At 44.0% G+C, this 20,710-nt stretch overlaps 1 protein-coding gene across 1 annotated transcript in view; it reads right to left on the reverse strand.

The window, feature by feature from the left end:
• The window catches only part of SEMA6A (semaphorin 6A), a 123,988-nt gene that overhangs the window by 14,870 nt on the left and 88,408 nt on the right, over positions 1–20,710 (reverse strand). Inside the window, exons 12-18 of the mRNA XM_080803725.1 lie at positions 20,303–20,458; positions 18,706–18,882; positions 18,225–18,365; positions 18,058–18,138; positions 15,136–15,194; positions 12,859–12,879; positions 7,288–7,452 (exon numbers count right to left, since the gene is read on the reverse strand). Coding sequence (XP_080659851.1) covers positions 7,288–7,452; positions 12,859–12,879; positions 15,136–15,194; positions 18,058–18,138; positions 18,225–18,365; positions 18,706–18,882; positions 20,303–20,458 — 800 coding nt within the window. The remainder of the gene's footprint in view (positions 1–7,287; positions 7,453–12,858; positions 12,880–15,135; positions 15,195–18,057; positions 18,139–18,224; positions 18,366–18,705; positions 18,883–20,302; positions 20,459–20,710) is intronic.

A 20,710-nucleotide genomic window follows, 5' to 3' on the forward strand; every position in this document is an offset into this window, starting at 1 on the left:
TTGATCTCTTTCAAAGGCATGGAAATGAGAAATGGAAAAAAAGGGCAGCCGTATAATTAAAGAAGAATTTAACATATTAACGTTAACATAACAGTTGATAAAAACCTGAGGTTAAATAAAATTAGAAAGAACCAATAGTTTTAACCATGCCCTTGTTTAGGAACAGTTTGATTTCTGAGTCTTTCTAACTTAAAAAGGGCATTTGAGGTGAGCCTGGGTCGCTCAGTAGGTTAAGCATCTGATTTTTGGTTTCAGCTCATGTCTGATCTCAGGGTTGTAAGATCAAGTGGCCTTGGGCTCATTGCTCAGCGGGGAGTCTGCTTGTCCCTCTACCTCTGCTCCTCCCACCACTCCATGCTCTCTCTCTCTCAAATAAATTTTTTAAAAGTGGCATTTGAAAGCCTACATTCAGTGGTAATTTGTTGAATTACTCTATCACATTTCAAATGCATGTATAACTTTTAGTGATAATTCTCTGATAATATTTTTCACAGAATGAAAATTTTAATTCCTCTTATATGGGTTATTCTAGGGTTTTCTCAGAGTTAAAGGGTAGATATAATCTAGACATTAGATTTTATGTACTCACTGAAGAAATTATCAGCATTCTCTCCCCATAGGATTGCCAGGTAGTAAGTATGCAGAACATCCAGTTAAATTTCAACTTAAGTGGAATAATAGTGTTTTAGTATAAGTATGTCTCAAGTGATCTGTCAGACATACTTATCCTAAAAAGTATTCATGACTTATCTGAAATTCAAATTTAACTAGGAATTCTATAATCTAGTAACTTTACCCTGGTACCCCTAAATAATGTGCTTCTAATGATTCCCACAAATATTCTTTGGACCCATCTATACTTTGGAGATGAAAATAACAGAGAGTAACAAAAATGGTGCCAAACCTTTATGGGGCCAGTATAGGATAATTTACAAATTAAAATACTAATGGACTAAATATCAAAAATTGTATCTTTTTTTTTTTTTAAAGATTTTATTTATTTATTTGACAGTCACAGAGATCACAAGTAGGCAGAGAGGAAGGCGGGGGCGGAGTGGGGGGGGGAGAAGCAGGCTTCCTGCTGAGCAGAGAGCCAGATGCGGGACTCGATCCCAGGACACTGGGATCATGACCTGAGCCGAAGGCAGCGGCTTAACCCACTGAGCCACCCAGGCGCCCCTCAAAAATTGTGTCTTATTTTTCATCAGCAGCAGCAGTAGCAACTTTAGATACTTTTCGTGAACTTTGAAGGATTGCTTTCCTCTAACACAGCAGAAAAAAGTGCACTTTAATTCAGAATGGTTGTTGGGGCAACAGTAGTCAGTCCCTGTCTGCTGAGTGTTCCTGGGCTCTGAGCATGCCCACTCCTACCCGGTCCAGTCAGGTGTGGATTGTGGAGGGGCAGGTGGGGCCTCCTGCCCCATCCACTGGTAGTCTTCCCCACCAGACTGAACCCTGTGCTCTGAATTCTCCAAGACTGCCTGGCCATCACATTTGAAAATGGCTGTAATGCTATAGGTTTTACTAATAAAAGCTATGCAAATTATCAAGGGCTTCGTTTTTTTGGAACAAAGTTAAGGCTGTTGGAAAAAAAGCCCGAGTTTGGCAGCATTTCTGCCAAACCTTAAAATGTGAATGCTGCCTCAACCATGCCTCCCTCCTCTACCCTCATCTCCTCTCCTCCCTGTGTCCAGTGGCACATGGCGCCCACAACACGGTGCTGAAGGCAAGGGCTAAAGAAATGGGTCTAAGAAACCGTCTTCCAAAAGCTGTGTCCTGACATCAGCCAAGCTGCTTTGAGTTGTCTACCACCCTTTTCTAAAATCTGTGTGCACTTCAGCTTTGTTCATGCAGGCAGTGGTGGCCAGAAAGGCTTTTTGGGGCACTTCTTGACTGTGTGTGCTTTGTCTGTCTGACAGTTTGCTGGTTCTTGGATAGGAGCCGTGTCTATCTCTAGCGTAGCCTCTGACTCCTTATTGGCTTCCCATACTGCATGTGCAGCCAGTCATAAATTTTGCTTGAGACGCCTCAGAAGACATTTTTGTTATGGCAGTGGTGCTGAGGAAATGGCAGAGAAAATCTGGCCCAAGTGTGGGAGTCAGGAGAGGCGGAGGACCTTGTTTTTCTTCCTATACTGTTGTCCTCCCTAACAATTCTCTCTGGATGTGAGATCACCTACATGAGACTTGATAGGAGCCAAGAAATTACTTTCCCCATAGAATTGGGGCACTTTAAAATCCCCAATCCATAAGATTTTAAGGATCGGAGGTTGTTAAAATGCTAGTGCCATTGGGGCCATGCTCACCTCAAATTGGATTTCTCAGCTTGTTAATGAGGAAAGCCTGGCTCTGAGGTTTTGAGGCTCAGAATAGGTAAAGTTTGAATGGGACCAGAGGGACAAAGGGGTCAGGAGTAGGTTACTGCCAGGTCGGGGGAACACTGTGTCACAAGTCCGGACCGGTGATGGAAGAGCAGATGGGCAGCAGAAATGCTGATGCTCAGCTTTCCCTCGGCCACAACTTGGGGAATCACTAGCTACAGGTATTCTTGGGGGCCTACAGCTGGTCTGGAGAAGCTGCTCACCAGATGCTTAGCAAGACTAGAATCAGTAATTTCCTTTTAGTCTAAACCCATTTTACTCTCAACTCCTACTTGACCAGACTTCTCATCCCCAGTCACAAAGCTGAGTAGTTGGAAGAGATGTCAGAAGTGCACTAAATCACAACATTGCAACACATGGAGCCCAGCCCACAGAAGCATGGTGGTTGTAAATCTTGTTCCTCCAAATGCCAGAAGCCATGTTTTGATAGTAGTTGAATCCCCACTGGACTCCTCTAATTGCCTGAGGCCAGAGTTATCCAAACTTTAGTCATTCAGCTACCAATACTACAGTTTTAGTGGTACCCGTGAGTCTTACCTACCATATTACTTAGTAATTTTATCCCCCTGGACTTCCCTCATTCACATTTACTTAGTATTTTATTTAAATTACCTTTAAAATGTCTTTGAAGTAGAAACTTTGTCGTTATCATAAATGGGGGTAAAAGCATCACTTTTCATAGATAGAAGGTAACCATAAAAAAGATAACTGAAAGCAAAACCGCTGTAATTTCCAGTTTGTTCCAGCTGCATGGCAAAGCCCCCGGCCCAAACCTGTTTATTCTTCTCAAAGTGGGAAGTGGCAAGTTAAGGGAGTTGTTAACAATGAAGCACCAAACTGAGACTCTTCCCTTGACATAACCAGGAAGGCCGAAAGAGGAATGAAAAGGACATGACCTTCCCGCACAGGATTCAGTATTCTTGAAGGCCGTGATGTCCCCAGCGACCTAAATCCTGTCCTATAAGGAGCTGCCTGTCCCACTGGGAGGCCCTAGTGCGGGAGGCCACACGGTGTTGGAGGAACCGTTGATGAACTCTATCATCTAGAAAATTCTGTTCAGGATTGTTGATGAAGTATGGACAACATACTCATCACCATACTTGACAGACCTTATGAATCTTGCTGCAGTGTTATTTCCCAAAGTAGGAATTGCTTACACAAATGGCTTGTACATTGATTAAAATATATTCAACATTTACTGTATGTTTTAGTTTAAATTATTCATCTGATCTCTAATTTAAATTTGGTTTCCACATCTTTTTCTTGTGTGCAGCGAGTATATATCCTCTTGACTAAATGTAATTGATAGGATCTCACTTTAGAGATTTTCAAAATATATAAGCATACTACAGTGCTGGCATTTCCAATCAAATGGGAACATCTTTGTGTATATTGACTGTTTTATCTGTTTTCTGACAGCTCACAAGAACTCTATAAAGTCTGAAGTAGGGGATTTTCTCCTGCTCTGATGTATTGTGTCCTAACAGCAGTGGTCAGCATTTACATTTTATATTTATGCTACACGGCTCCCTTGGCAGATCAGTACATGGCCAATTTCCTCACATATCTCACAGTCTTCTTGGAAATCAGGTTTTATGGTATTATTACTTTTGGTTAGAAACAAGAAGCACAAGAGTGGCTATTAATTTTCAGTATTGCTTAACCTAAAAAAGAAACCTCTTATTTCTTTGGCTGTGGGAAGGGGTTGGGGGGTGGCGGAGATGAGCCAGACCTAAAAATGAAGTGGATTTTCTTTCTTATTCATATGTAATTAGAGCCCCTTTGTAACTACTCATTACCACCTCAATAGTTATAGGATGAATAAATAATATATATTTTTAAATGTGGCAAAACCAAGAAAGAAGTAGCCAGGGCTGCATCCAGTTTCTCTACTTGGTGATTAAAGGGCTGGCTCTAAGAGGCTCCAGACATCTAGGGACCCAGAGATAAAACAGAGCAGTTGGCTGTGTTTTTACTAATGAATCTAGGGCTTGAAAGGTATCAGGCAATTTTAAAGAAAAGCAGCAAGGACAAGAGACATTAGACAAGGCCAGTAGGGTAATGAAGGGCAAGGCCAGTTACTGAGAGAGAAAATTACTTCGTTTTCGATGATAATGCTTCTGCGAGCCTTACAGGCCTCTTAGTATGGCTGTCTCTGTACACGTACAGTGTCAGAAGGCTACTCACGGTGTAGAAGGAAAGAGCCTTGGAACATTCCACAGAAGGGCAGAGGGCTTGGGTCTATTATTTGGAAAGGGGGAGGCTGAGAACAATGGTAGCAGAAGGGGTTAGATCGCAAGGTAAGGATTGGTGCTTTGACAGAATGTGAGGAACGCACAGGATTGATTAAGTCAAGACAAAAGACAACAGCAAGGAAAAGAAAGAAAAAGACAAGCAAACATACTCTGGAAATGCAGGGTTGTTTGGAGGATGACGTGGGACATAGAGTGGGGCCGGCTCAGCGGTGGTCAGCAGATCTGCAGGGCAGAACTGCGGGCTCCTGGGCTTGCTGGCCTCTTACTCAGCAGCCAAAATGAAAAAACAAGGCATGGGGCACTTGACTCCTCCTCAGCAAGCTGGTGAGCGGCACACATTTTCTGCTTAGTGGGGAAATGTGTGATGTTTTAGAAACAATTCCAGAGTATATTTAGCTCCTAAAGCTGGGGCACACAAATGTCACATTCCCATGAGACAACTGACCCAGTGAAAAGAGCACCCGCCAGAGGCCCTCGCCAAAACCCATGAAACTCTCGCATCCCAGGAGATGCTTGCACACACGGATGTGACATCTTTAAGGCACCCACATCAGGAAATGGAAAGAAGCGAGGAGATCACGGATTGGGCCAACTTAAGGGACGTCATCATGAGTCAGAAAAGAAACAAGACTTTTCCAACGGAATAACGCCATCACCAAGTCATACCACACAGTGCTTAGCAAAACAGAACAGAAGTTGAAAATAAATCATGAACATTAAACAGAAAAACAATTCAGAGCAAAATGGAAATTAAAATCATAAAAATCATGGCAAAAGGAACATTAAGCTACAATTTTGTTTTGCTTTGTTTTTTTTGGAAACATTTTTCTGCGTAACAACCCATTGTCATTGCCCTGTCAAACCGTAATCAATTGTCAAAAACCAAACTTGAATTTGACAGGGCAAGGCAAGGAGTTAATAGCACAAGAACAGTGATCATGTTACACACCCATGCAGTCCCCTCTGCCACCATTGTTTGACAATTTGTAGACTGCTTCCAGCTTTGTCAATATTCATAATAAGACCCAAGAGAATGAACAATGTCGAATTTTAAAATGATCTGTCAAAGTGTTAATTGGACTCTTTGATAACCTCCATCCCTTGGGGAGTTAACGACTGGAGAAGATTCACGCCACCCGTCTCGGTGAAGTGAAGAGGAAATGATTGGAACCAACAGCCAGCTATTTGGTTGACATATTGAATGCTTTATGGGGACGGCTGTTTCGTTTTTCAGAAAGTCACAGTGGGCAAACACCCAGTGAGTTCACGGAGCCGTCTCTTCTGGAGAACTCGGCCAAGACCAACACATCTGCGGTCTGGAGCCACACATGACAAATAATGGCACATGGTAGGCTTGTGGCCGCCGTGATGGTTCTGTCCCACCACCGGTGAGCCTGGCACGCTCTCGGAATGGGAAGAGTGGGGATGCTTCCAGCTTCCGGAGGCCGCTGAGGCAGAAGCCACTCTTCTTAAGATTTGGGGCAGGGAATGCGAATCAGAAGTTCTAGAGGGATAAGAAAATGGGCTTTGGAGGGGACACGCTCTGGAACAAGTTACAAGGGCCGCGCCTGTGCACGGTGGCTTGGCCCACGCAGCAGCGGAGGTGAGTTGCAAAAAAGGGGGTGAGAGTCCAGCGCATGGGTCAGCCTGGCCATTGGCCTCTTGAAGTAAAGATGGAAATATGTACATAGAGAACCCCGGGAGGGGGGACGCGGGACATGACAGAGACTGGCCTCCAAGGGTCACGGTGGCTGGTCTGGCCTCGAGACTCCAACCCCCGCTTGGATGAAACTCTTGAAAACATATAGAAGTGAACAATTCTGAATGAGGGGAAGCAGCTCGCAACATAACTGGGCTTTTCACGCTCTGATTTACAAGACTGTTTTCTGGACAAGTAAAGGCCTCTTCGATTGCAGCTGCAACTAAAGTAGGATGTGTTACCAGAAGCAGCCACTGGCGAGAAAAGAGAGGACATTTCCTGTCTCTCGTTGAGCAAAGAAAGCAGGGGAGAATTTAGGACAGTTCACAGTAGAGGCCCTTTCATTGAGCGCAGCTTCCTTTCCGTTTTAAATGCATAGCAATTCTGCTTGATTAAATGACATATTTTTGTCTCAGCCGTTGTCCTCAAAGGGCAGTTACAGTACATCGCGGGATCACGGCTCCATTCAAATTCAGCACCACGCGTGAGTGAGGGACGCTACCGGCCAGAGGACACTCTGGCCTACTGTTTCCCCATTCACGCAGGAAACGGGCCTTTGCTTGGATTGCATGCACATGCTGAGGCCGGCCCTGCCATCCGTCCCGTTAACGGAATGGGGAAAGAGGACCTAGAATCCCAGAATGAGCTCAGAGGAGTGGAGAGGGGTCTGCTTTGGGCCAAACTGCACCTCTTTTGGGTGGAGGGAGCTTAGAGGATGTGTTATTTGTTTTGTGTGGTTTCTCCTTGATCGTGGAATAATTTGGGATCAAGCTGAGCACGGAGGACTGGATTGCAGTCTTTTTTTTTTTTTTTTTTTTTTTTGAGAATCTTTCAATCGGAGTGTGTTGGAGGTTCCTTCAACAGTGCTACGGTTCAGCTGGAAGCAGTTACACAGTCCTCCTCACTTTTCCCTCCCTCTCCCCCCAGAGGAAGAGTCATTTCCAAGGCCTTACCCTTCTTGTCTTGGTGATTACGGGAAGACACCGCCCCCAAAGAGTCTGTGCTGTCGGGTGAATGGAGCAGGTCCTTCCAGTCCAGCATTCCAGCCCTAGACTCATACCCCTCTTGAGCCGCCGTGTCTGACGTGGTGGTGCTGGGCAAGAGGGAACTGGAATGCCCTGTTTTCATCACAAATACAGTTAGGGAGAACATCGCTGGACACCCCCACATTCCCTTTGCTCAGAGGCCAGGAGGGGCCCCCCAGGCTGGCTGGAGGACTGAAAGGAGGTTGCCCTTGAGGTAACAGGCTTGGGGTTGGGGTTCTGCAGAAGACTCCCTGCCCTTGCTGGTGGAGGGTGAAGGGCCACAGCCTATCTCTGCTGCTTGCTCGGTGAGCCTGGGAGATTCACTTAATCTCTCTGGGCCTTGATTTTCCTCGTGCACAAAATGGGGATGGTGACATCTTATCCTCCTCACACGGGGAGGATAAGGTGACATCATGGGGAAAGTACCCAGCAGTGTCTGACTCACAGCACGTGCTCAAGAAGGACTGGTGGCCTTCTCTGATAGTCGTGAAGCACCACTAAAGGCGGGATGTGTCCACTCTGGGGGACACCCTCTGCGACTAATGGGGTGGGTGGATGGTAGTGGAGGAGCCTCTCGCCTGTAAGGAACAACTCTTTGGTCCCAAGCCCTTCTCCTCGAGCCTCTCATGGAGGGTGTCTTTTGAGTTCAGCTTCAACTCGGCTTCATGGGTTCCCCATTTCTAAGGGAAGTAACGTCTTTCTAAAGGGACCTGCTCCCACCACCGCTTCCCTGGAATGATATCCTCTGCTGCCCTGTGTTGCCATGGCTGTGCCTTCTGTGTCTTGTTCCAGCAAAGTCAGCTTCATGGCCTCCTGACTCAGGCTTGGGAGAGGCCGTTCTTGAGGCCGCACTGACTGACCTGCTTTAGATTAGAAAGGGACAGCTTTTTGACATCCAGAGGAGGCTACCAGAGGATGACATCAGGAAAAGCATGGCCAGGTTGGGAGTTAGGGCAGAAACTCTGGATACTTCTGTGAACACATTCCTAACCTTTCCTGCCACCATCCCACAAGGTTAAATACAGGTCGCACCAGGTGCTTTGATGTAAACTGCCACAGTGATTTAAAGGAAGCCCCACTACCTGTTCTCTCTGGGAGAAATAAATTTTAACCTCTCCATGATTTTTGACTCAAGTTTTTGGCTCATTAAACTATCTTCACTATGGCAACCGCCTCTTGCACGGTGTTTGAAAGACCATCGAGGCAAGTACTGTGACTGTGGAGTCAGTGGCTCTGGCAGAAAGGAGGAGAGTCACAGGTGGTTCCAGCCTTGGGCTGTGATCACCACATATGTGACAAATAAAATACTGGTGACCAGGAAGGAAGATGACAGTGATCAGTGCACTGTGTTCTTCTTTATGACACTTATTATAATAAGTTGGGTTCCCAGGAGACCCCAGTACTGCACGTAACAGACAACGTACGTAAAGAAGACCAAGGGAAAAGCAAAGAAGCCAAGCAGCTCACCTACACTCTAATGATTTTTGCGGAAACGCCACTCTCAAATGCCACCACAGCACGTGCGTAACATTTAAGAAACCTCTTTCTGCGTAAATTTTGTTCGCCTCCACGAAGCTTCCAACATGGGCTTTGGTGCACATAGTCTGGTTTCTATCCAGCTGTTAGGAACATGTTCATTTGCAACTAAGAATGCTTGCCTCTAGACTTTCTCTTTTTTTATTTCTGGGTTTCACAGCGCATCTCTTAATACCGATAAGAGAACAGGAGTAGTGAAATTAAGCCAAACTTGTAAATGCAGATGTTCTGACTTCTTTTTTGCTTATATTGCGGTCTGAAACAGAGCCTCTTGTTTTCTACTCCTGAATTCTACACTGCTCTTAGGCGATACGTGGTCATCCCAAGAGAGAATTCAGCACCCAGCCTAGGCAAACCATTAGAAATCGCTTTGTAGGGAGTTAGAATGGGGGGTGGTGGTGGGGTGGAGAACAAAACCCTTTTCTCCAAGTAGCAGGAATTTCTTTTACCTGAATTGATACGCATTTTGAGTACTTTCAATTTAACTGTGTTCAAGGGGCAATTTTATGGTAATGCCATAAGTATGGTTTAGGGAGAACATTTCTTAATACGGTAATCTAGGGGAAATATATGCCTAAGGGACACATTCTCTGTTGAAAGATTTCCTGGACCATATGCTGCAAATACATGGAAAACTCATTGGTAATGGAAAGCTATGGCTATGAGAGGAAATTAATGTGGACCAGATGGTAGTTAGGTAGAAAAATGCTTTACACAAATGTGAGAAATCAGCTCCTTCCTATTGCTGAAGTGTTAGTCTAATACCCACAGCATCCCCATTTTCTATATGTAAATCTAGAGAAACCGTGCATCTGATGTACTCAAGATTAAAGAAAAAAAATTGAGCAGCCTGAGGTTTGTATTCTTTTAAACTTAGGCTTGAGATAGGCAACACGTGTCACCACTGAGCCAGACAGTTGGAGAAAGCAATGCCTGATTCTCAAAAATTTTAGAACCACCTTGTAAGAGCACAGTTAAATAGCAGTCCTTCCTTTGAAATCAGAGAGGTGTGTTATTACTACTTCTCCAGGCTTAAAATGTTAAAAGGAAATCACTTACATTCTTTCTTAAAATCTGATTCTACAGGCTATATAATTTTTGTATATTCCTTAAGAGACTCTGTAACCAAAATAATGCTACACAAATAGCCATTTATTTGTAGATACGGTGTTACAGGTCAGTAGATTTGGAGCCTTTGGTTTTGTCTTGTTAATCCATTGAGAAGGGTCATATTTTAATCAGTGGAGCTTAAGATGTGTTCCTTTTTTTTTTTTTTTTTTTAAGGTAATCTCTCCATCCAACGTGGGACTTGAACTCATGGCCCTGAGATTAAGAGTCGCATACTCCACTGACTGAGCCGGCCAGGTGCCCCTGATATATTATTCTTATAATATGCAAAGGAATAGATTTTAGGAGTTAATTTTAATATGCATCATATTGTTTCTCTATATCTACAAGTCTTTGCGACTCCAGAGGTTAGAGACCCTTCAAACCACTGTTATCTATTAACAATGATTGTAGCCAATTAGACACAAAACAAGAGATACTAAATCAATACAAGAAAGGGAGAGAGAAGGAAAACAGGGTCCAATTCACTAAAAAGAGGTTCTTGCAGTGTGAATGCTGTTGCACAGAATTTTTGCCAAGCAGAGAGATTGCAAGACTTATCGCAATGATTCCTTTTTTGAGTCAGGCAGTTCGCGTTTCATGGCTCTATGAGCCTCAGCTCAGCCACTGAACGTTTTAGGGGGGATGTGCAAAGGGCAAAGCTAGAAACAGTGGGTGCATTTTAGATTTTGTGGTTGGCTTCTTAATCTGTGTCCGTGCTCATACAAATAGCAATTTGGTCTTTGATGGTAGAAATACAGTGCCTAGTCCAGCGCCTGACACCATGGTGGGCATTCAGCACATAATTGAGTGAATTAATTAAATCTGTTCTAGGTTTTTCTTAACTTCAAAATAAGCATCTCTTGGAATAGTTTGTGAAAAGAAAGTCTCCTGTGTTTTTGTAAGTACTGTCTGGATCAGTTCTTATTTTGGTGGTCAGTCAGTCACCTAGCCACTTGATGCTGGACAGATGTAGCTTAAAATGGACAGGATCATTAGTTGAAAGGAAAATTCCAACTCTTCTTTAGTTTCATCACAGAAGCCACTGATCAAGAGCTGAGGGTGAACAGGCATCATTAAGATGTTAATATGGAGGAATTAAAATGTTCCTTTCCCTTTGTAAAGGAACTAGAGATCCATAGCTTGGAGGGTGACTTTTTGTTCATAGAAAGTGTCCCATCGTCTAATTATTCTTTCTGTGTGAGAAATTACCTGGGAGTTAAAAATGGTCTCCGTCCAATTGATGAATGCTGGGGAGGTGCTGGTTCAATTAGATTTAAAATCTGAATTCCTCAGTATCTGGTAAAGATTATTCAGTTACAGAAATGATTGCAAAGCATGATAGTGGAGGAGAGCAGATGCTCAGTGGGTTCTCCTTCTGAAGGTGAGCTAAGCTAGATGACATCTGCCTCCTGAGAAATTTTTGTTCATTGTTGGTGTTCAGTATTCTGGCTTGAGTCACAGATAAGACTAAAGGTGGATGAATTCTGTGGGCTCATCTGCTCTATGTGGCCCCCCTTCGCAGGGGAACCAGGCATTGTTTCCCATATCAGCACAGCTCACTTAGGAGTGCACAGGCTTTAGGCCTTCCAAAGAGGCTTTTTATTTACGCTAATTAGACACAGGGCGTAAGAGTTTATTACATAGAGCTGTTAAACACATCTGTAGCCATCTTGAACTATTTCTCTGAATCCTAAACCTGCCTTGCTTTCTTTTCTTTCCTTTTCCCCCCTTTCTTTTATTCCCTGCCTCTACATTTAAAGGCTGTCCTGGAATTGTTACTGTTAACATATTTTTAACACAAAAGCTATACAACGTTTGTGCATCAGTGAAACTCTTAGTCCCCGTTATAATGCAAAGCTTCAATCTTCCATCACATGTGTTTTCCATATTTAAAAAAACACATGAATAGTTTATCCTATAAACGTTTGGGGGAACTCTGAGAAACAGCAATGGAACACTTCAGTTCCATTTCAGTTTTTCTTATAAAGGGCTCAGAATATTCTGTTTATGGACTTCATGGCTTTGTTTAATGTAGTGTCTGTGTATTTCAGAGCAGGAACAATGGGGTAAATCCTGTTTGCACATCGTTTCCCCTGCGTCAGTCTTCCTTGTATACATTCGGAAGAACTCTCACTGAAAATACGTCTAAATACTCATACTCTTTGGGAACTTAAATTTCGATGGCTAATTTTCCTGTGATATTGGAAAGGTTTGCCTCCTAAGAACTGGTCTCTGCATGATGTACAGATTTTTTTCCCCCTGCAGAGGGCAGCGCCCTGAAAGTCAGCATTTTTGGGAATGGTACTCTGCCAGTTGAGAGCTATGGCCTATTACCTACACGCACTGTTCTTTTATCTTGGATATACTTATATCCAAAAGCAATTTCTTCTCCCTCAAGAACTCATTAAATATATTCACCGAATTCCCTGAGGTTGGCGAATTTCATGTTCTGTGGATTAAAAATGTAGGAGCCAGTCTCATGTCAGTTGTCTCTCACAGGCAGTGATTTTTGAAGCATCATGAGATGGATAAATAATTTTAGTGAATTGGGGCCCTGAAGTAATGAAGAATCTGGTCCATGATGTTTAGGGATGAAAACTATAAGCTATGACAGGGTAAGTGGCTTGGAATTACAAAAAAAAAAAAAAAAATTCTGTAAACTGACCATATACTGTGTTGTAAGACATTTCATGATCTGGAAGAGGAGTTGAAATGTCTATAAAAAAATAATGAGGATAAAAAAATTAATTAAAAAAGAAACCCAAGGTTTGAAAATACTCAAGAGGATTAGTGAAACAGGATTTCCCACATAGATTTCCATCGATATTAAATTATGAGTAATATCTTTCTTACCATTCAGGGCCACGAAGGAATCTGGAAGACAAAAGGGAGGAGAAGGTTACTTAATGTTTAACACTCTGCTTAGCGTGACTTACATAATAAGCAGGAATGAGCTAATAGAGAATTATGCTTACAAATGGTCCCCAGTACTAAGTGCTTTTTAATTTCTACGTGTAATACAAGACGCTTTATATCGGGTCCAATTTCACACACACCCATCTCTCCCCGAGTGAGTTTCCTCAAAGTCACTGCCCTTTGTTGTCAAGACTCAAATGCAAGAGTTAGCGGACGGAATGGGAACTGCGAGTGTATGTGATTCTGGGACTTGAGGCCTTACTCTATAGAGAGGGACGTGTACATGGTCAAAAGAAGTGACACCTGGACCACACTTAGAAACGCTCTTGTCTTTACGTTCTCCCTGGTGTCATTGTCTCAACCACACGGGTGTGTGCACGCTGTGTGTCTGAGTCACATCACTGGTTCATTCAGCTTGCTCTGAGCTCAGCCTCTGACAGACTTCAGGATTTCCTCATTTCCTCTTAAAATCCTGTTCAGGAGTCATTGTGCACCAGTTATCTAAACCCTGAATGCCTGTATGTGAACAGGTCTGTAACAGAAGTAGGTCATGCCCCAGCAGGAGCAGAGAGCAGAGAAGCCACGAGGAAAGGCAGCGGAGGGGGGGTTGTACCTCCTGCCCTGAGTGGGCCCCCCCCGAGTGCCTTGCTGGGACTGGAGTTCAAGGTTAGGAAGCATACCATAACACAGAGATTGAAGAGTAAATCGTGGGCTGGGGACCTGAGGGGCTCCCCTGCGTTAGATACAGAGGTTTCCTTTGGTTCCTTTGCCCCAGAACACACAGGTCACGTGGACACGTGACAGAGATGGTAACAGCCATTTTCACAGCTTTCATCCATTCAGTCATTCAGTCCCAGTCGACACTCCTGTTTTCTACAGATGCCCATACCACCAGATCATAAAAATAGGAAGAAAATTATTCACTGAAGTCAGCTAATTAAGTTTGCTCACACAGACGCACACACAAACCAGAATCTGTTTCCCTGAAAACGGAGCCATAAGGCTCCAACATGATTAACATGATTTAAGATCCACTGATCAAACATCAAGCCATTTCACGGCACACAAGTAATGTAGGCCTTTTGGTGAGGACACTGTCTCCTAGGTAGATTTCTTTCCCTAAGTTTTGTGTTTGAAGACCTAATAAGAAGCTTTGGCCAATATGTAATATTTGCAAATGAAATAATACAGCAAAGAATTTGGGAGATAAAGCTGCCTGTAGTCCTCTTCATTGGATTATTTTTGACCTCCAAAAAAAGGTAAGGTAGAAATTTGAGTGGTACCTCAGAGTCTGCTAGTTCAGTGCTCATGCCCCAAGGATTGAGGGTTGGATCCGTGATTTTCATTATGGAATCAGGTATCAGAGTATACCTGATTTTAATTCCCTCAGGAATTTAATTCCCTCAGGAGCTGTTTTTTGGGTACCATTTTGAATAAGTAAGCTTTCTGGAATTCATCATCTATAACATGTAAAACACTACAAACTATTTTCCAAGAAAGTGGCATTGTTCTCTAAATCAGCATTAATAAACCTTTTCAGGAGAATACCCACGTTAATCAGGTCATAGGACAACTGGGCAGACTTTTGACCAGGATCTTTTATATGAAGTTCCAGCTAAAGTGTTACCACTTAATAACTTTTGAGATGAACTCCGAGGTAAGCATAATAGATTAATTCCTATTAAAAAAGGTTATTTTGAGTCATCTTGCACTTAGTGGGTTCTTTCTAAAATCTTTTTCTACTGTGAGTGGTAACAGACGTAAATCAATAAAAAAATAGTTTTTTTATTAGGCGATATGTTCAAGAACAAAACACTCCCATTCAATTAAAAAGCTAGAGTATAGCGATCAGTCTTTTTATTATTCGGCTAAAAATTATGGTGTAATAAGACATTTCTTAAAACAACAAAACCAGTTTTTTAATGGAAATGCTGATTTGACTTATTGCTTGGCTATAATTAATATCCTCTGGAATGAATTGGTTCCACAGTGTTATAACAAGGAAACAGGCGCCAGCACTTGACAGCAACAGCACTGACACACTGGCTTTCCAACACACTGTTTTCTCTCTCTGATATTTAGAAGATGATTCCTGTTACTTCTGCTTGGTTTGGGGTCATCTACACCCAGCCCCACATGTGGGGTTGTGTTTCTGGGCCATCCGACCAAAGGATCTTTGCACAAAGATGAGCATGGATAAAAAGCAGTACTTACTGTGACAGTCTCCCAGGCCCTCTGTGCTGCCACGTTCTATGTCCTGTTCAAAAGTCAGTCTTAAAAAAAAAAAAAAAAAAGAACAGGGAGAAGAAGGAAACAAATTCAATAATGCACGTCCTTACTCTGGAATGAGTCTGAAGTTTCACTCCAGAAATGAACATGGTTTGATAAACTGAATGGCAGGTGCAAAAAAAGAAATAGATAACAGCTGGAGAATCTGTCTCTGAAGTTTATGGAAAAAAGTCTTTATGGGACTCTCCAAAGAGAAGGCAGGGTTTAAGCCACTAATTCCGATATTATTCAGGGAGCTAATTAGTTGGTAGATTATTTATATCCTTCTTTTATGGATTCTTTGAGCATTTCTTAAACATTAAAAAAGTTTAAATGTTAACATAACTCTTTTAATATTTTTAAAGATTTTTATTCATTTATTTAATAGAGAGAATGATCACAAGTAGGCAGAGAGGCAGGCAGAGAGAGAGGGGGAAGGAAGCATGCTCCCTGCTGAGCAGAGAACCCAGTGTCGGGCTCGAGAGACCATGACCTGAGCCAAAGGCAGAGGCTTAACCCATTGAGCCACCCAGGTACCCCTTAACACCCGTTTTTTTTTTTTTTTAAAGATTTTATTTATTTGATAGAGATCACAAGGAGGCAGAGAGGCAGGCAGAGAGAGGAAGGGAAGCAGGCTCCCTGCTGAGCAGAAAGCCCCATGCGGGGCTCTATCCCAGGACCCTGAGACCATGACCTGAGCCGAAGGCAGAGGCTTTAACCCACTGAGCCACCCAGGGGCCCCTAAAATGTTAACATAACTCTTTATAAGTGATATGGAGGTCTATAAATTAAAAAAAAAAAGAAAGAAAGAAAGAAAGAAAAATATGTGCCTAAAAAAAAAAGAAAGAAAAAAGAAAAGGTCTCTTTCTCTTTCCTTTTCCTTGACCCCAGCACTGCCTTCCTAGACCTTCATCTGTTTCTTTGCCTAGAAATGACCTGTGTGACAGTGTGTTCCAAAGAACAAATGGCCAGGGGCCTGTAGCACCCTCGAGGGGTGTGGTGGTACATTGTGCTGAGACCCCCAGAGACCGTGCGACCCTGTGACCTTGAGAACCTTGCCTTATTACCCTCGTGCTCTCCCACAAGCTCATTCTTCTTTCAGACCCCTTTGGTTACCATTGGGCTGCACAAAGTATATAACAAGACCAGTCTTAGCATCTCTATTTTGATTTTTGAAAGAAGCACGCTGGACTCACTCAGAGGAGTATTGTCCTTTTTGGGGGGACGCTCTGTGCTCCTTCTCACAACATTGTTGACACTCTGTTTTGCAGCTGCTTTTAGAGTTTATTTAATGGACTGTCTAGGAAAACCATCTGGAAAGTCACAGCATTGATCGAATCATTCACCGTGTTTGCTTTCCATTGTTTTTCTCTGTTAAAAATCAAATTCATATTCCAAAGATAAAGATTTTCAGAGGTATCGGAAGCCAGGATTCATCAGGCTCTGAAGGCCGTTTTCCAAAGGGAGTTACACATGTTTTGAGCAATGAGATATAGATGTAGATCCTTAAGGGAACAATTTTGGAGTTCAGATGTTGGCTTAAAAATTACTTTCTTTTTAACATTTTATTTATTTATTAGAGAGAGTGACTTCACACAAGCAGGGGGCAGGGGGTGAGGGAGAGGGAGAAGCAGACTCCCCACTGAGCAAGGAGCCCAATGTGGGGCTTGATCTCTGGACCCTAGGATCATGACCTTAGCTTAACCTACTGAGCCACCCAGGAGCCTCTACCTAAAAATGATTTTTAAAAATCAGTCTTACCACCTTTGGTCACACCTTGAATATAGAAAGGAGATAGGTCATTTCTTAGCTTCCCTCCTGTAATTTGTGATCTTTACTCCTTCACTTCAAGGGTTCCCAGGAAAAGATACAAATCTCTAACGCTAGTATGTCAGTATTGCTACTTGTGAAGTGATCTAATCATGAATCATGAGGCAGATTTCCAGGTCAGACTTGACAACTGTCCTGAGTTATGTTTGTGGGAATACTTTCCCTCAAGTTAGCGTGTGGTGGTCATCAGATCCACTCTCCTGCCTCTCCAGCTATTCTATGGGAGAGGAGGCTCAGAGTGATGCCAGGATGGTTCTTTGCCCTCTGGGATCTGGGGACATTGAAGGAGTGGTTCAGATAGAACTGTGCTGCCATATGGCACCTTCCTTGAGTTGCCCTAACTTGTAAAGGACGTGCATTGGATTTCATATCCACCAAAGTAAAGACAGAAAAAACAAAACAAAACAAAACCTTCTAACTAATTCCATCTAAGCATTTAAAGCCAGGGTAACAATTTTATGCCCCCAAATCACAGGCATGTTACACTGGCCTGATCTAGTTGATCTGCTGGACAACTGCCAAGAACTGATGGACTCCCTAATGAGTAATAGGGTCAGCTGTTCTTCAGTGCGCGGAATGGCTTACTGGACTCGCTGTACCGATGCGTCGCTGAACAAATGCTCTGTGACCTCTTCTCAGCCCTGCACGGTCCATTAGAGGAGTTAGTTTGGCTGTGGCCGGACAGACCACAACACTAATCTAATCGGGACCCTGTTGTGCCTTTTCTCTACTGTTCCTACACTGCCACGATCAAGGCGTGCACCTTCTTGTCCGTCTCTTCAGGGAATACTTAGAAGCCCACTGTGTTTCTTTTCCCTGTGTTTTTCAACAGTCTGAGGATGGATGATGAATCAGTTGGAAATCTGTCACATGTGATGCTGGCATGTTCTGTGAAATGGGAGAAGGGAGGAGAGGGGGTGGCAGTCCCCCTGATGAGGTCTGTGCACAGAAGGCTGGGCGGCAGTGGGGTGACGGTGTGTCTAGAATGCGCGGCAGCCTAAGGCTGCCTTACCCTCCCGCACAGCTCAGGCTCCTTACCTGCTGCTGGGTGACAGGTGGGCGCAGGCACCACCTTCCTTTACCCACCCGCAGTACGGGTCTCTGGAGGCGATGCAGGTTCTGCGGGAAGAATGGGACCGTGAGCTACCGGGACTGCTCTCTAAGCACTGTGGACCTTCTCATGGTCAGTGAGGCCAAATACCTACTTTTTACACTTCCCATGTCGTTCGCACCGGCCAAGGGGAAGCTTTATCACACAGGTGGAGAATGCAACATACAGAGAGCTGCTGGCTTTGTCCAGCTGCATGCCCATGATCCTCTTGTCCTCCACTCCGTCGTAACTGCACCTGGTGGCAGAAGGCGGGATGGTGCTGGTCAGAGTCTCTCTGGAGTCTGCTCTCTTTCTCCTGACATACCCTCCCACCCTGCCTCCCGGCCCACGGGGTGGTGTCTTAGTCCGGTCTCACTGAAGGTGAAGCAGATCCTTTAAGTTGTCCCACTCCCCTTTGTGTATATTTATATAAACACACACGTTACTGGCAAGGAGAAAACAATGCTTTTTATGAATTAAAGTATTTTTTGCAAATAATATTAAGTCACCCAAACATGCTATCCTCAGATAGTCTCTGAATGAAAAGGATCATAATGACCAGTAATTACTAAGAAAGAGCCAAAGATTCTACGTACTTTTCAGGGTTATAAACGCTCATCTCCTCCAGGAAAAGGCTGTCATTTAGGAAACCACTGTTTCCTACCCTGGCCAAGAACTTCAAGATGATTCCCTTCTCTGATCCCAGGAAAACCACAGTGTGATTCTGATACGGGCCGGCAGCAGTGTCCACTGCAATCTTGGTCAGGCGGTATCTAAAATGACAGGATCACGATTTTTAGCTCTTTTGTCGGTCTGTCATTAAAGGGTCCCCTTTTCCACTTCAAACAGTTGTGACATAGCTTTCTAGTAATAACCCCAAGAAGAATATATGCATGTAGATAATGTTCTCAAGCTGTTCTGGTCCTTTATTTCCACATGCGGAGCATTAGGATGGCTCCAAGGGGAGGATGGAGGTATGTGTGGAGGCCAAGTCACATAACAAATAGACAGCCATCGCCATCTGCAACCACTCAGCAGTGATCTCTTCCATGAGCAGCAAGGAAAGGCTGAGGTCTCCCAGGAAGAGGGGAAGAAATACTAACCGAACTCACTGAACATTCCATTTACCACCGTAAGGCAAGCAACAGATACCAGTTTTCCGTACTCTGCCTCTGAAGTGCAAAGCCTTGTCAGCAAAATGTCAGATTGGAAAGCTTTCCACGTGTACGTAGAGGGGCTTAGAAAGCGCTGATGGATGGGAAGGTGGCGTGCCGATGGCACTGTAAATAAAGACAAGGACGTGCAGGCCAAACAGGGTCCATCTGAAGCCGTAGGTGAAGGGTCTCAGGCCTTCGATAAGTCTTGTCGGGCACCATCTTTCGCGGGTATCTCTCAGCCATTGACCACTGAGTGGATACCTGTTTGTGCCAAGCACCTTGGCAGAAACCAGAAAACACGGGCCCTCCTACAAGTTTTTACCCCACAGTTTCCAGTTTGTGGGCAAGAACTGTTATAGTCCTTTAACATCTTCTCCTAAAGTCACCGTTTAAAAAACGGTGGTAAAGATGAGTAACATTTTGTTTGATGACTGCCGCCAACAGGATGGTACTTGGGAAATTCTGTGGAACGGTTTGGGAAAAAACTCTATAAAGAGATACAAGAAGGAGTATTTAACGCTAACACAAACTTCTGATCAGCTGTCCCTTCTCTTCTGGCCACCCCTTCAGATTACAAATGGTACAGTGTGACTCCCTCACTCTAGCGTCCTTATATAAGTGCTGTCCATCCCCGGTCTGACAGCTTACAAACTGAGGACAGGACTTGGATGGGATCTGGAGCATGTTTTGCAACCATATCCAACCACACATGTATCCACATCCATCGACTGGCTCTCCCTCACTGCTTCTCTGCTTTTGCCCAGAAGGCTCTCACCCGGAAGGAGGTATCTTTGTTCCCTCTAATTGCTGGCATGGGTCCTCTTAGCCTGAAGATATCAGAACTCTTCCCATTGGGAATGTGGTGATGGGGGTTTGGTGGCAGACCCCCAACTGGCCCGCATTTCCTAGCTGAAGCAACACCAAGGATAACAGAAGATGTTTGTGGCATTTCAAATCATGATGCACCGGCAGGTTCTGTGAGCATGAGATGGAGGAAGGAACAGCCCGGTTAGGGCATGATCTGCTCGACACCCACCTGACCATCGTCCTCAGGAACCACGGCCTGTTGATGACAGAAGGCACGGCCTCATCCATGAGGGGGTGGGTTTTGATGAAGTTCAGGGTATCATCGGGAAACTCATTGGAGGTTGTGTATTTTTCTAAGGACGATGAGCCAGCACAGCAACCTGGCCTAGAAAGAAACAGAGAGAGGGAGCTTTTTTTTTTTTTAATGCCTTATGGCAAATTCTTTGAACGGACTGCTTCCCTAAGCATCTGGCATGAGGGAGACTATGCTGTAGGCTGAGAAGGGGAAGCTGAATGGTGCAGAATGCCACCAAACAAAATAGGTTTAGCTTCTCTCCTGGCCACCTCATTCCATCGTGAAGTTGCAGCCAGGGCAGCCTGGCTTCCCCCCAGAAGCCCAGACCAAGCTCCCAGACAG

The sequence above is a fragment of the Martes martes genome, assembly GCF_963455335.1.
Source record: "Martes martes genome assembly, chromosome: 5".
NCBI lineage: Eukaryota > Metazoa > Chordata > Mammalia > Carnivora > Mustelidae > Martes > Martes martes.